Source organism: Pleuronectes platessa, chromosome 4 (assembly GCF_947347685.1).
Source record: "Pleuronectes platessa chromosome 4, fPlePla1.1, whole genome shotgun sequence".
Taxonomy (NCBI): domain Eukaryota; kingdom Metazoa; phylum Chordata; class Actinopteri; order Pleuronectiformes; family Pleuronectidae; genus Pleuronectes; species Pleuronectes platessa.
The window spans coordinates 15,100,929-15,114,344 of NC_070629.1; the positions used below are offsets into that span (position 1 = coordinate 15,100,929).

The 13,416-nt window shown below is 43.1% G+C and overlaps 1 protein-coding gene across 1 annotated transcript in view; it reads right to left on the minus strand.

The window, feature by feature from the left end:
• Positions 1 to 13,184, minus strand: part of LOC128438639 (single-stranded DNA-binding protein 2) — a 55,881-nt gene extending 42,697 nt beyond the window's left edge. Inside the window, exon 1 of the mRNA XM_053421249.1 lies at positions 13,063 to 13,184. Coding sequence (XP_053277224.1) covers positions 13,063 to 13,118 — 56 coding nt within the window. The 5' untranslated portion in view covers positions 13,119 to 13,184. The remainder of the gene's footprint in view (positions 1 to 13,062) is intronic.
• Positions 13,185 to 13,416: the final 232 nt, after the last annotated feature.

The window sequence follows — 13,416 nt, forward strand, 5'->3', positions numbered from 1 at the left end:
GAATAATGTATGAGAGAGAAGGAAAAACAACATTCAGAAACCCGAGCTACAGTACAGCGACTGATAGCAGCCAACTTATCAAGATACCGTGACCACAAGTCAAACTGTAGCTTTCAACCTCCACCCGGTGTTGTGAGCACAGCGCACACTGTGTTCCCATGACGGCTCCACCCAAAAACTGGTCACCGTCACATTTTCTGGCCCATTGACCCGAAGTCAAACAGGGTAAACTAAATGTAACGGAATTAATATGTGTTCATGGTTTCTGATTGTAACTAATTCAAAGAGCACAATAATTGAGATGAGTGTTTAATGCAGCTGATGGCTGAGCTACTATATCATCCAAAGAAATGTATAATGAGCTCAGTTTAACAGGGATATGACTGGATAACACTAATTCAGCAGATATTGTGTGTGAACATACAAACATATAAAGACCTGATGTGGTTTCAGCTTAAAAAAGAAATAAAAGAAAACTCTTTATCATATTAAAGTTATCAAGTATGATAATATAACTTTATAAATTATGAATTGAACAAACTAACCAAAAAAACGTAATTTATGTGTAACCGATTGAATTTTTGTTTCCATTTTTCAGCCACCAGTAATGTTACAGTTTAAATAATTACCTCGTTAAAAGCAGTTGCATTGTATGTGATCAGTACTTTGAGTTCAGGAATCAAAATCAGTAATGTTGGAATATAAGGGAGGATCTCTAATCAGGTATTTGTATGACAAATCCTCTTAAGGTTACTTGATACTTCAAGTAAATGACTAATTGTTCAGCTCTTGAGTATTTTTATTATTTTATTATATATTTATTATGAGCATAGTTTTAGTTGACTAGATCCTTCACATCAAGTCTGCTTTCCAGTTTTTGTTCAGATTCCTGCTTTATATCACTGACAAGTTTGGCAATTAAATTAATAATATTTAACTGGATGTAATTTTACATTCAGTGGTTCTGCTCCATACTTAGACATGTTGACCCCAAGGTTTTGCCTCACTGTGTGATGCAGTAAGAATTATTTTAATTTCTTTAATTCAGGGTATTTGCCATTCACAGCTTGGTTTTGTTGAAGATGATGTCATCTTGTCCCGGGGTCTGGAGTATAGCGATTGATTTCTGCAAGGTCCCATAAATGTAATTGATGTTTTTGCACGAATTTAGTTGAGAGAATCTACGTCACGAACTGAGAAAAGTTTCGAATCCTGCATGAGTTAAGAAACCCTGCTGTGAGACAATATACAGGCTGACTGACTGTAGGCAGCTCTGGCAGGATTCACTCTCCCACTCACATCCTAAACAGCAAATTAGTGCAGCCGCTATTAAGACTCGAAGAGACAATACAATAAAAAGGAAGCATCCTCCCGTCTGATACAGACACAACAAGACAAAGTGAAACAGTTCTTGTTCTGTCAGCAGTGCGAAGACTACACTGTCTCGCAGAGCAGACAACAATACCCAGGGCTGAGATAACAGGAAATGCCAGCTTATCAGAGAGAGGGAGAAACAGAGAGGCGGTGAGAGAGCATGATGCTCACTGTTTACCAACACGCTAACTGAGAAACTCTCCAGCCTTTTACATTTTAATCCATCATTGACATACAAGTTTCAGTTCAAGTAACATTTTCCAAAAAGTCTTAGAAAAGTGGATAGAAAAGGCAAATCCATCACTTTCTTAATTTGAGTTCCATTTCATTGGCTTTGATTTGTCTGGATTGAGTCACCTCTCGTGGGGAGTTTGTTTAATTTCACAGCTGAAAGAACACCAATGATTTTTAGGAGTGTTTTCCTTGTTCAACTTTCTCTACAAGCTATTACAGTAAATCTTGAATGCAACACAGCCATAAAGCACAGAATATCAAACTGCTGTTTACATAGGAAACCTTCAGCTCGATGACAACGTTCAGTGATCGTGTGAAGCTAATTACTGTATTCTTTTCAAGTCCACAGTTTCAGGAAGATGAGGGTTTGGACATTAACTGAGCTATTGCATAGAGTAAAACAGCTCTATTTTGTGCACAGTGCACCGTGCACAAAATAAATCCGGCCGATGACTGACGGGCTGCACCCAATTTCCGTGAAAGAGGGTTGATCAAATATACATTTCACTGATTTTATCCCCTAATATTCTGCCCGCAGATCACTATAGGTCATCCTCTAAACAGCTCCTTTCAATTCAGCTCCCATTTGTTTGTCAGCAGCTGTTTTCAAGACACCAATTTCGGGGGTTTTAACACTACACACACTACACACCCACCTGAGCCTGAGCCTTGCATCCCATTTGACAGTACTAGCTGTCAATCCCACAACATGTCGAGATGCTTTATCATCTATTTTCTATATTAGACCATAATTTACTTAATGAACATCATGCTGTGTTGAAGACGACTCGAAAAAAGTGATTGAGACTATAAACTGCTTGGGAAATGTTTACTGACTTGACAAATCAAGTGAGAATTTGAGTAATTTTTTCATTGACTTCCAAAGACCCTGACTTTTTGCAACCTGTGGAATCGCCCTCTGTTGGTTATTTGCTACTGCATTGGCTTCACTTGCTGAAACTGGAGTCTGTGTCCATTTTTATTTTTCAGTTCCCCATTCTCGTCAAAAAGCTGAAGGAGGCTTTATCTGCTGGTGCTCCCAAACCTCTGGAATACTCGCCTTTCCTATATTAAATCATGTCGCCCTCATAATTTTATAATTTAAAGTCCTTCCGTTTTGTCTTGCCTTTGATTCTATCTCACATTTTGGTTAGTGTCATTATTTTATCTAATCATATTTCCAGTGTCTTTTACTCTGCTCTACTTTCTTTTTTTATCTTTCACCAGGATTGAGCACTCTGTCTTGAACTGACTTATAACCTGTTTTAAACTTTTAGTCTTTTAGCCATTAAGTCGTCTGCCCAACATTTCTATTTCACGAGCTCAGAGCCACAAGCATGATTCTTATGCACAGTTTCATTCAGCAGGACGAGCCTTCCTTTCTCTCTTACACATATCCTCTCCTTCTTTACCCTCACTTGACACCGGAATGCTAAGGTACTTCCCTGCTGCCCTCCCTAAATGAGCTCCGCTGACGTCTCCCTGTCGTATACTGTATAAGGGACCTGGAATGTGACGGACCAGGACCCTGCCCTCTCTCAGACCGTCCAGCGGCACACCATCATTGTTCAGCTCACACAATGCAACATTCCACAATCAGCCGCAACTCCAATAAAACCAGAGGGAGAAGGAGACGACTAAGAGGACTGTACTGCTCTAATCTTATAGGATTAGAATTTCTTTCTATGGGCCTCTAATAGGCCTCTATTCTTCTTGAACAACAAAGCTTGCAGATGAGATAAAAAAAAACGGGGAAAAAACTCATACAGTTGAAGGCAATCTAGAGCAATTTGCAAAAGAATGTGAGGCTATTAAGGCTTGCACAGTAGCTGGGGACTAAGTATAAATAAATGACAAACCATTTACAATAATGTATCTTTTCTGCAACATGAAGTTGTATAAATTAGCAGTAAAATGTATCAACGGCGAAAACTCAGAGAAAACAAAAGCGAAAGCGTTAAAGAAAAAAAGCTTCTGTATCAGTTGATTGATAATTATCACAATTAATGTCAAATAATTATTTTTTCGAGTTAAAATAATTATTTTAGCAGATTTTTACAGCATTTTTACTAATCTGAGGTAGAACATTAAAACCAATGATGTATTATCATCCTTACCATGCTTGACCAAATGCAAAAGCAATGTATTGATATATATTTAAGGTTGTGATATTGCCAATGATGATCGCAGACAATTAATCCACACACACATTTAAGACAAGAATAAATACTGACAAATATAAAAACACAAATATGTCACATTAGAAAACACCTATTCAATGACAGTATTTTCATAATTATCCTCATCATTTCTTTACCAAGCCCAACATATAACATGTACTGTCATATTCCATGACTGTAGCCATCCTGCTCAGCTGTCTCACTGTTGTCCTGCTCAGCACATGCACATTCATATGGTTAAGAAATTGTATCAAGTGGACCTTAAAAAGTCAGGAACTCTGTGTCAGCGATATAAATCCTAACTGAGGGAGAATACCGCCATGCATTCAGATGGGAGAAAATGTCTCTGTGGACTTTATAGGGATCAGTGGACAGGGAAGCCTGTACGAGGTCATGTGAAGACAGTACATCTATGTAAAATTAAAGACAAGAAGTCTGACTGAACTTCACAAAACAGTCGAGGGACAATTGAGACAAAGAGATACAGTATAAAGAAAGGCAATGCAGCACAGTAAGAGAAATGTGTGTTTGTGTTTGCAGGAGAGAGAGAGAGAGAGAGGGGGGGGAGAGAGAGAGGGGGGGAGAGAGACAGAGAGAGAGAGAGAGAGAGAGAGAGAGAGAGAGAGAGAGAGAGAGAGAGAGAGAAAGTGTCTGAAGCAGTTCCTAAGCCTGGCCGTCACGCATGCTTAACCTTGCGCTAGCGCCTGTGCGATGCAGCTTGCATATCAATGATGGAGGAATATCAGCAGAGAGGCCTCCAACCAACCTCCACCACACTCAGCAGGCAGGGGAGGCACGGCAGCATCCGCAGTTACACTGTGACAGGACAGCAGTGCAAGTTACACTAGAGACCACGTGAGCTTACTGGAAAAGTGAGGGTGACAGAGCACACATCAACACACACACACACACACAATCACAAATAGAGACACAGCTGGACCACAGCTGGACAGGTGAGGAACAAATGAGGAAGATAAATGAATAATGACAAACGAAACTGTCAGGCTTCAAATGTAAAAGCACTCCTCGGCTGAGCCCTATATAAACAGCGAGTGTTGTTTCCACCATCTACTTTTGCCTGGAGCTCTCAGGTTACAGGAAACGCTCTGAGAGGAGTGAGAGAGAGAGAGAGAGAGAGAGAGAGAGAGAGAGCATCCCCACCGAGCTGTGGTCCGGAGAAAAGCTGTGCATATTTGGTGTCACCAGGGGCAAGAAAGAACTTCCTGACAAAACCACAAGTGCTACCACTAACAACATGAGAGAAGCCTGACAGCGTGGATGTAGTTTGCACTCATGGTCAGCAAAGCATACCCCCCCCCCCCCCCACCCCCCCCGCTCCGTCTGCATCATGTCTCCCACTCATCCACAGAGCACTGATCTAAATCCTTCACTGCCAACATGTCAGAGTCTCAATCCCAAAGACAAATCTCTGACTAAAGCCTGTATTATATGGATTTTGGGCTGCTGATGCCAATAGAGAATATACATTTTCCAATACACATTTTTTTGATGATGATGATATATATGAATATATATATATATATAGAAATAACAGTAATTGGAAATGAGATTGAGCCTTAATATCTTACAGTTTAACCATAAACCTACCTAAGGGGGGGGGGGGGAGGAAACACAAAAACAACCGAATATTAAGAACTTTAATTAAGAAAATAGATTTTATATAACATTTTAACATAAATATAAAATATCTTTCTGCACTTTTCATTCTGTATAATAAAAGAGCAAAGTGTGCTTACACCAATACCAATTTGTCAGTGAAAGGCTAATACCGGCCGATGTTAATTGCCAACCGATATACGAGTCAGGCTCTAACTGATACACTAACTTCTACAGAGAGGAGAGGAGAGGAAGAGAGGAAAAGAGAAGAGAAAAGAAGAGAAGAGAGAAAGATGATGTGTTTCTAATTAAAACCGAAGCATTCTGGGACACATCGGGTCCTGAGGGACCAGCACTGGGTGATAAACTCACTCATCCGTACCCTGCATCTTTTGAGGGGACTGATAAAAGTCTTCACGGGTGCTGTGCCCTCTCTTCCTCGCCCCCCCCTCCTTTTCCCACATGCTATCTGATGCCAACAGAGGCCTTTTGTCACATCGATCTTTTCCCAAGGACCCCAAAGCGTCCTGTGAGGGTGCCCTCTACAGGGAAACGTATGTTGATTGACACGTCACCCCTCTTCTTCCCCCGCCAAGTCGATCAGAGGCTGTCTTCTGTCGCTGCGCACAGCTCAATAAGAGGCTGCTGCTTTGATAGTTGTTCTGTGGTAAGTTACATCTCTGGCAGCGGGGATAAGAGAGGGACTAGGAGGGATGCCAGCAGATAAAAGACGACTTTTAACAGCCTCTTTGTGTTTGCAGGTTAAAAAGTGTTTTATATCAGAGCCTTGTCAATCTGTCCTCATCACTTCTTCGTTTTTTTTTTTACAGAGACAGCTGTGTATACCCCATTTCTTCTCTGCTTGTCTTGTAATCCCAGACTGATGCTAATCTAAACTGCTGTGAGGATTAAATGCACTGACGGCAGTTTTGAGTCGATATCTTTCACTGCGTTGACGACGGTGACAAAGGAGCGCGGTGACAGTTCTCCGGGTCCTCACACTTGTTCACAAGTGTCCCGTGAGAGCTGGAGAGGCTAATAGCTGTATAATGATCACTGGATGTTGTAGTTCACAGACACACAGTCAGCGTGACAGACAGATGGAGGTTGATTTTGAGGGATGAAACATATGGGGGAAATGTTGTAAGCAGACGGCTCAGATGGGCTTACAGACTCAGACATGTAGTGGGAGCTCTATTGACCCAGAGCAGCAAAACGCAGATACACACAAACACACACACATTTTTTTATTGTTCTCTGTCGACTTACAGCTCACACCCAATTTGGCTCTTACCAATTTGTGTATGTGTGGGTTGAGAGGTTTCCCACTTTTCAGGTGAAGGATAGTCCCAGTTTAAGGCCATTTTCAAACCTGAAAGTCTGAACCAATCATGTCTTTGTTTACATTTGATCCGGTTAGTTTCGGTTTCACTTTGCAATTTAGGGAGTGGACAAAACGTGAGTCCTATGGTCATCACCTATATGTGCGCTGCGTCTACTGTGTCTACTTCGTACACTTAACAATTAACAATGATTGCGTGTCTGTCATTTTATGGTTAGCATGTTGTCAATTTGGTGGGTGGTAGTATTTTCCTGATGTAAAATCATTATGGAATTACTTCCAGTCTCACCAAATTACAATATGGCCTCGTCTTTCAAATATTATATTGTCAATGGCAAAGCAATTCAGCAGCTGGTGCATAACCAAAGTGGGCTGAAGACACATCCGTTGGCTGCGTATGAGCCCCCAAAAAAAGAAGGACGATGCCCAAGCGGCCCAGAGAGCGGCTAATGGTTCTATATCTTCTTCTGCTTTTTAACACTGTCTCAACTTCCTGGAAATGGTGCGACAGTCCTCTTCAAAAAGTGTTTTCACACTAGAAATGAACTGGATCACCCGTTTGGTTGGACTTAAGTTTGATCTAATGGTCCAAGGTGCTATTTTCTTAGTTTGGAATAAACTGAAAAATCCGAAGGTCCGGACCAAACAATGCAGGTCCAAGCTCCATTAGTGATCCACAGACAGATATGTGTGCAGAGTGCAATGATCTGACACCCTGACACCATGGAGCATTGGAACATGAGGTCCTGCAGGACATCACTTTTACATGGACACAAGGATAGTCTTTCCATTTTTGCGCTTTCTCCCATTCCGTCCTCATTTTTTAACCTCTCTTATTGTTGAAGTAAATAATCAATTAGTTTTCCATCATTCAAGTTTCGAAGCTCATTTTCTGTACTCAGCCCCTCAATTTACCTCAGCTGACCGGCAGCATATGTTTGTCCTCTGGCTTCATCCTCGTGTTCACGCTCTACCAAATGCTCCTCCTTTCTCTCTCTACTAATGAGCGTGCATTTCATTTCATATGTGAACTGAAATGCAGCAACAAAAAACAACTCGTCAATTACGTTCATCAGGTCGAAGCTGACACGGACATAATCAGATTCCCTGCCCATTTGATACAAGTCACTGAGAGGATGTGCATGTGTGTGTGTGTGTGTGAGAGAGATACCGCTCCGTTTTTAGGGTAGTTCTCCTGTAATGTGACTCACTGTCAGAGCCAGAGTGGCAGCCTGAACTGCTTCTGTCGGATATAAACACTCCCAGCATGCATTGCTTTGCCTCAGTCTGCGCAATGCTGCATTGGCAGCCTTCTGGCAAGATTCTGAGGTGTCTAGGTTCAGGAGCAGATATGCGTGTGTGTATGTGTGTGTGTGTGTGTGTGTGTGTGTGTGTGTGTGTGTGTGTGTGTGCGTGTGTGTGTGTGTGTGTGTGTATATGTATGTGTGCAGAATGATGATGATCCTCACGCACTAGAAAACTTATAACCGACCAGACTGATGGTTGCCACCTGAGCCACAATGACACTTAAAGACAGATGGACTTTTCACAGCTGTGAGTTTACAGTTTGTGTGTGTTAATATGATTTGTGGAGAACAAATAACACACAGGCTGTACTATCTAGAAAACCAAAACCACTGACAATAAAAACAGGCGTGTGCCGTGTGAGTCTGTGACAGAAATGGAGGAAAGTGAAAGGACTTGCAAGACTTTGTGTGCGTGTGTGTGTATGTGTATGTGTGTGTGTGTGTATGTGTGTGTGTGTGTGTGTGTGTGTGTGTGTGTGTGTGTGTGTGTGTGTGTGTGTGTAGATTTCAGGAACAGTTTGTTCCATGATTAACTTGCAAACACAAGAAAAAAGGAATGTGTACTATGTGCTGCGATGCAACTCACTCAGGACCACAATCCGCATGGTTCTGATGTGGAATGTGTTTGCTAACTGCCAGTTAGAAACCTAAACTCGTTGAACAACTGCAGTACACAGTCAGTGGCCGTGTAGTGTCACTACGAATCAAAATCAAGTGCAGACCGTAACACAGGTAGAGCCAGAGAGAGAGAGAGAGAGAGAGAGAGAGAGAGAGAGAGAGAGAGAGAGACAGAGAGGAGGAGAGTCAGAGGGAGAGGGAGAGAGGAAGGGCTGAACAGTGCTGCGGTCTGAGACTCACAGTGTTCACTACAGGGACATATGTATAAAAACTGCTTCCGATTTCCGGACATCCTGACACACACACACACACACACACACACACACACACACACACACACACACACACACACACACACACACACACACACACACACACACACACACACACACACACACACACACACACACACACACACAAAAATACGTTTCACCTCATTAATACCGCGCTCTGGTCCCCATAAGGTATATATACTGCTCCTGACAATGTCAGTGTTTCTAGAGTTTTTGAAATGTTACTTTGAGCCAAATCCTTGTAGAAATATCTGTCTAGGCAGATACCACAAATCCAACCTGAAATATGTGACAATTAGAACTAAGTGATACAACATGTTGTTTATGTGTATTTATGCATTTTTTGATTTGGGTAGATCATGAAATATTCTTCTAATATATCTATCTAACATCGAAAAATGTCATGAATTATCGTTAATAAATTTATCTGAATGTAAAGATTTAAATTCCGTTTAAATTGTGTTTTAATGTAAACTTACAGGACCCAACATAAAAACAGCTCAGCTCACATTTAGAAGATGAGAAGTCAAAGCCTGTTGACACAGAACCAGTAGATATAGATGCAGTTTCACAGTAGAGAGACAATGAGGCTTCTTTCATTTTGTTTAATCCCAAGTGGATTCTGCATACAGGTTGTTTTATCTCCAAGTGTGTGCAATGTGCAAAAAACCACCGGATAACATTTAGGAATTTGTGAAATATAGACTGCTGAGGTAAAAAAAAGTATGTTACCAGAATGCTTCTGTAGCCTGGACACATCGCAGACAATCAGGTGTTTATCGCACACACACACAAACACACACAGGCGGCTGAACAGAGCTACACAGAGGTCAGCTGCATTTAGAGTTCCCCTACATTTACATGGGCGAGACGCCAGAGCCCTCCGTCTGCGGGGGTCCATTCAGAGGTCAATACTACAAGACTGTAAACTAATGATCCAGCAAATTCCCTCAGTCCCGCTCTCTCCCCTCCTCCTTCTTTGCCTCAATCTGTTGTTGCCCTCCGTCTCTCCCACTCTCTGATCCCCTGCTGCTCTGCAGAAATGAGAAACAACTGAAGCTTCAGCAGCGCTGGGCCCGCTCCGCTTCTCTGATACACACCACTGATAAACAAGGCTGCTTGTTAAGAGACAAATGAAACTCTGCCTTTGCCCGGATTTCTTTTTTTTTTTTGCAGTTCAATGTCTTTTCATCTGGTGTTTTCTTCACCCCCAGTCCTCCCTTTTGTCGAGGCCCTGGCAGTTAACATCACCCTTGCATCAAAATGTAAACACAGATAACAAAGTGATCTGCAACAACATGGAGGTCTACAGGAAACGTTACGATATAAAATGTTAGAGTCGGCAGGAAAGAAATCTGATCTAATGGACATTCTGTCTAGATCAGCACAGACAGTGAAGCAGCTCTTGGATCATGTATGAACATCTCGGACAAAATCCACTAGGAAACAGAAATTACATTCAAATGGCTGTTATATCTGACAAAACTTCTAAATAATCGAAAGATACCACTAGATGGTTCACTTATTATAAATATACTCTATTTGTGGATGCAATCTTATGCTCAATTACAAATAAGTATTTCAATCGCACAAGTGCTGGTGTCTGTTGATGTAAAACCCCTCGAGTAGATCTGGAAGATGAGATTCTAGTTGCTGACAATCGCATCTGTGAGGTAGATGGTTGCTTTAAATGTACAATATGCAACTTCAGCCACAAGGGGTCTCTGAATCTTAAAATCAAATAAAATCAATAATGAAAGTCTTGAAGCAGCACAGGCTTAATCGGAGCTGCCCATGAAAATCGACTCGCCTCAGGTGCAAATCATGTTTACGGATGAGGCAATGAGCTTATGTTGTAATCACATTAGTAATCGGCCGAATAACCGTGATACATTAAGAGTGACCGAAACAAACAGTGGAGTGAGAAAACTGCTAACTAACAGTGTGGTTTTCTTTGTCATGTGTCATTTACCCTGGAAAGTTATAGCAGAGACAAGCAACGCAGGTAAGGCAGGTACGCGCAATTCACACGTGACCAAAAATGAAACATAGCTTGAATAGAATCTGGGATTTCTCTGGATCTGAACATTGCTGGAAACATTTCGGATTATTTAAGTTCACAAGGCAACAAAATATATAACACAGGTCTACTTGTTTTTAGACATTTTAATGAAGAATTGCTACCTATTATATATTTTAACCCAGCAGGTAATCTGCTCATTGGCCATGATAACACAGCATGTCTCTTCCTCTATGCAAACTGTCAGGGGTCCTCTGACGAACACTTCTGCAAACTAGTCAACCAAAAAGCTTCCAACAGACACACTCTCTCTCTCTCACACACACACACACGCTTATATGTGTTCACACAGAGCATCCTCCAAGCCTGAAGGAAGCACTCCATCTCTGGCCCTGTGACTGCGATGAGGCAGCCAGAGATCCACACGGCTCAGTCCTATCCAAATCGATTGAGGATAAAGAATGGGGCTCAGGGGACGGAGCTGAACACTCAATCACACTGTTGACAAACATGAATGGACTGGGTTCTAGGGGTACAATAAATGAGCAGTGGCAGTTGTGAGTAGAGGTGAGACGATTAATCTGGTCTTTCACGACCTTAGAGGACCGTCGCAAGTGAATCATACAAGTTAAATACAACCAGGTGTTACTTCATCATCACTGTGTTGGTTATGTCATAATGTATAGTGTCTCCACTCGGGGGCTGTACTGCATTAGAAGACCGATAACGTCACAGCGGTGCGACTGTCCCAACCGGAAGGCTCCTCCAGACCAGACCATCTCACACCGGTTGGGCCGACATGGTCTACAGGATGCAGCCATCATCGGCTACATAGACCGGGTCCTCCGAAGGATGTGGCCCCTGAATTGAGACCCAGCTTGTAGCTCTCTTGCCCCCCCGCCCCCCCGAATCCACTTATTAGTTGGAGCGATCCCAACAAGAGAAGGCAACCAACCATAAATGTTTAGGTCTGTTCACATCAATACAAACACATTCTCCTCCTGTACAATCATCGCTGACCATCTGACCCCTGAGCAATGAGTAATGAGCAGTTTGTTACATGCATCTGAACAGGAGGTCTTCTTAGAGTCACTTCCATCCAACAGAGAACAAAACTTCACGCCACATAAACAGTTTTACCGACCCGAGACAATTTTTTACTCTGTGTGGCTCAAAATGGTCAAACTGTACAAACGCTCAAATGCACACTATTCATATTGAACATCTTTTTTCTAGTGTTAATGATTTGTATAAACTGTATGACTTATGCTCAGCACAATCAATCAAATTCCTGATTCGGATTCACCTTGGATCTGTCGATCCCTGATAGTCTTAGTACATGTGGATTCATAGTTTGTCTAATATATACAACATCCTGGCTGGAAATTATAACTACGTTTAATCTTAAATCTACAGTACAAAATCTGAGAGGGATTACAGAAGGAACACAAAAACTCTGTCACACCACAACCAGCATTTCTACTTCTCATGCGTAAAAAGAGAGGTGCCCGTTCATCTTGGTCTAACGTGCCCAATTCTTGAGAGACAGAGACGGCGACAGTTGCTGGCTCTCCAGCTGAGTGTCCGCTGTCACATCTCCTCCGCTGTGGCGGGGACTGGACTCAGCGGAGCGGCGATCCACACGCTCCCTGCTGGAGGAGGCACGCCGCGGAGCACGTCGTGCCGAGCGAGCGCTGGGTTTACGCGCACTTTTAGTTGCCTCTTCCATTGCGCACGGAGCGACGCGAATGTCTAGTTTCAAACTGAGGCGGAGCGGTATCACAATGAGCACATGTCAAACACAACAAGGCGACTCATAATTCAAAACAATAAACACAATTTGAAATTAGACAACAAGCAGAGAGACAGAGAGAAACTGAGAAAATGTCTCTGTTCCTCCAGAGGAGAGGAGCAGTCAACTTTCCCCGGCCGGCGGAGCGCGGAGCCCCGGGTGCCGCGGAGAGCGAGCGGCCGTGCGCGCTGCCTCCCTCCCGCAGCCCGGTGTGTGTGACTGCCCCTGGCCGCTCGCGCTCTCCCCCCCTTCCCCCCGGTTTCCTCCCCCATGAATAAAACTTACTTCTCTCGGGCCTGGCTGTCGGACGGCACGTTGCTGCTCTTGCCTTTGGCGTACATGCTTGCAGAGAGCTCGGATTGTCACGCACCTGTCAACCCATCACAACCTCCCCGGGCACGGCCCCGTCACCATGGCGACACACGCAGCGTCGCCTCCCATTGGATGCCCCGCTGGTCGGGACCGCCCGCTCGCCATGGCAACCGCCAGTGAGTGGCAGCGGCTCGACCACGCCCCCCATGGAATAACTCCACCCCCGTGTCTTTGGCTCTCTCTTTCTTTCTCCCTGTGTCACACACTTTCTCTCTCTCTCCCTCACTCTGTCTCTATGTCTCTCTCTCTCCCTCACTCTGTCTCTAT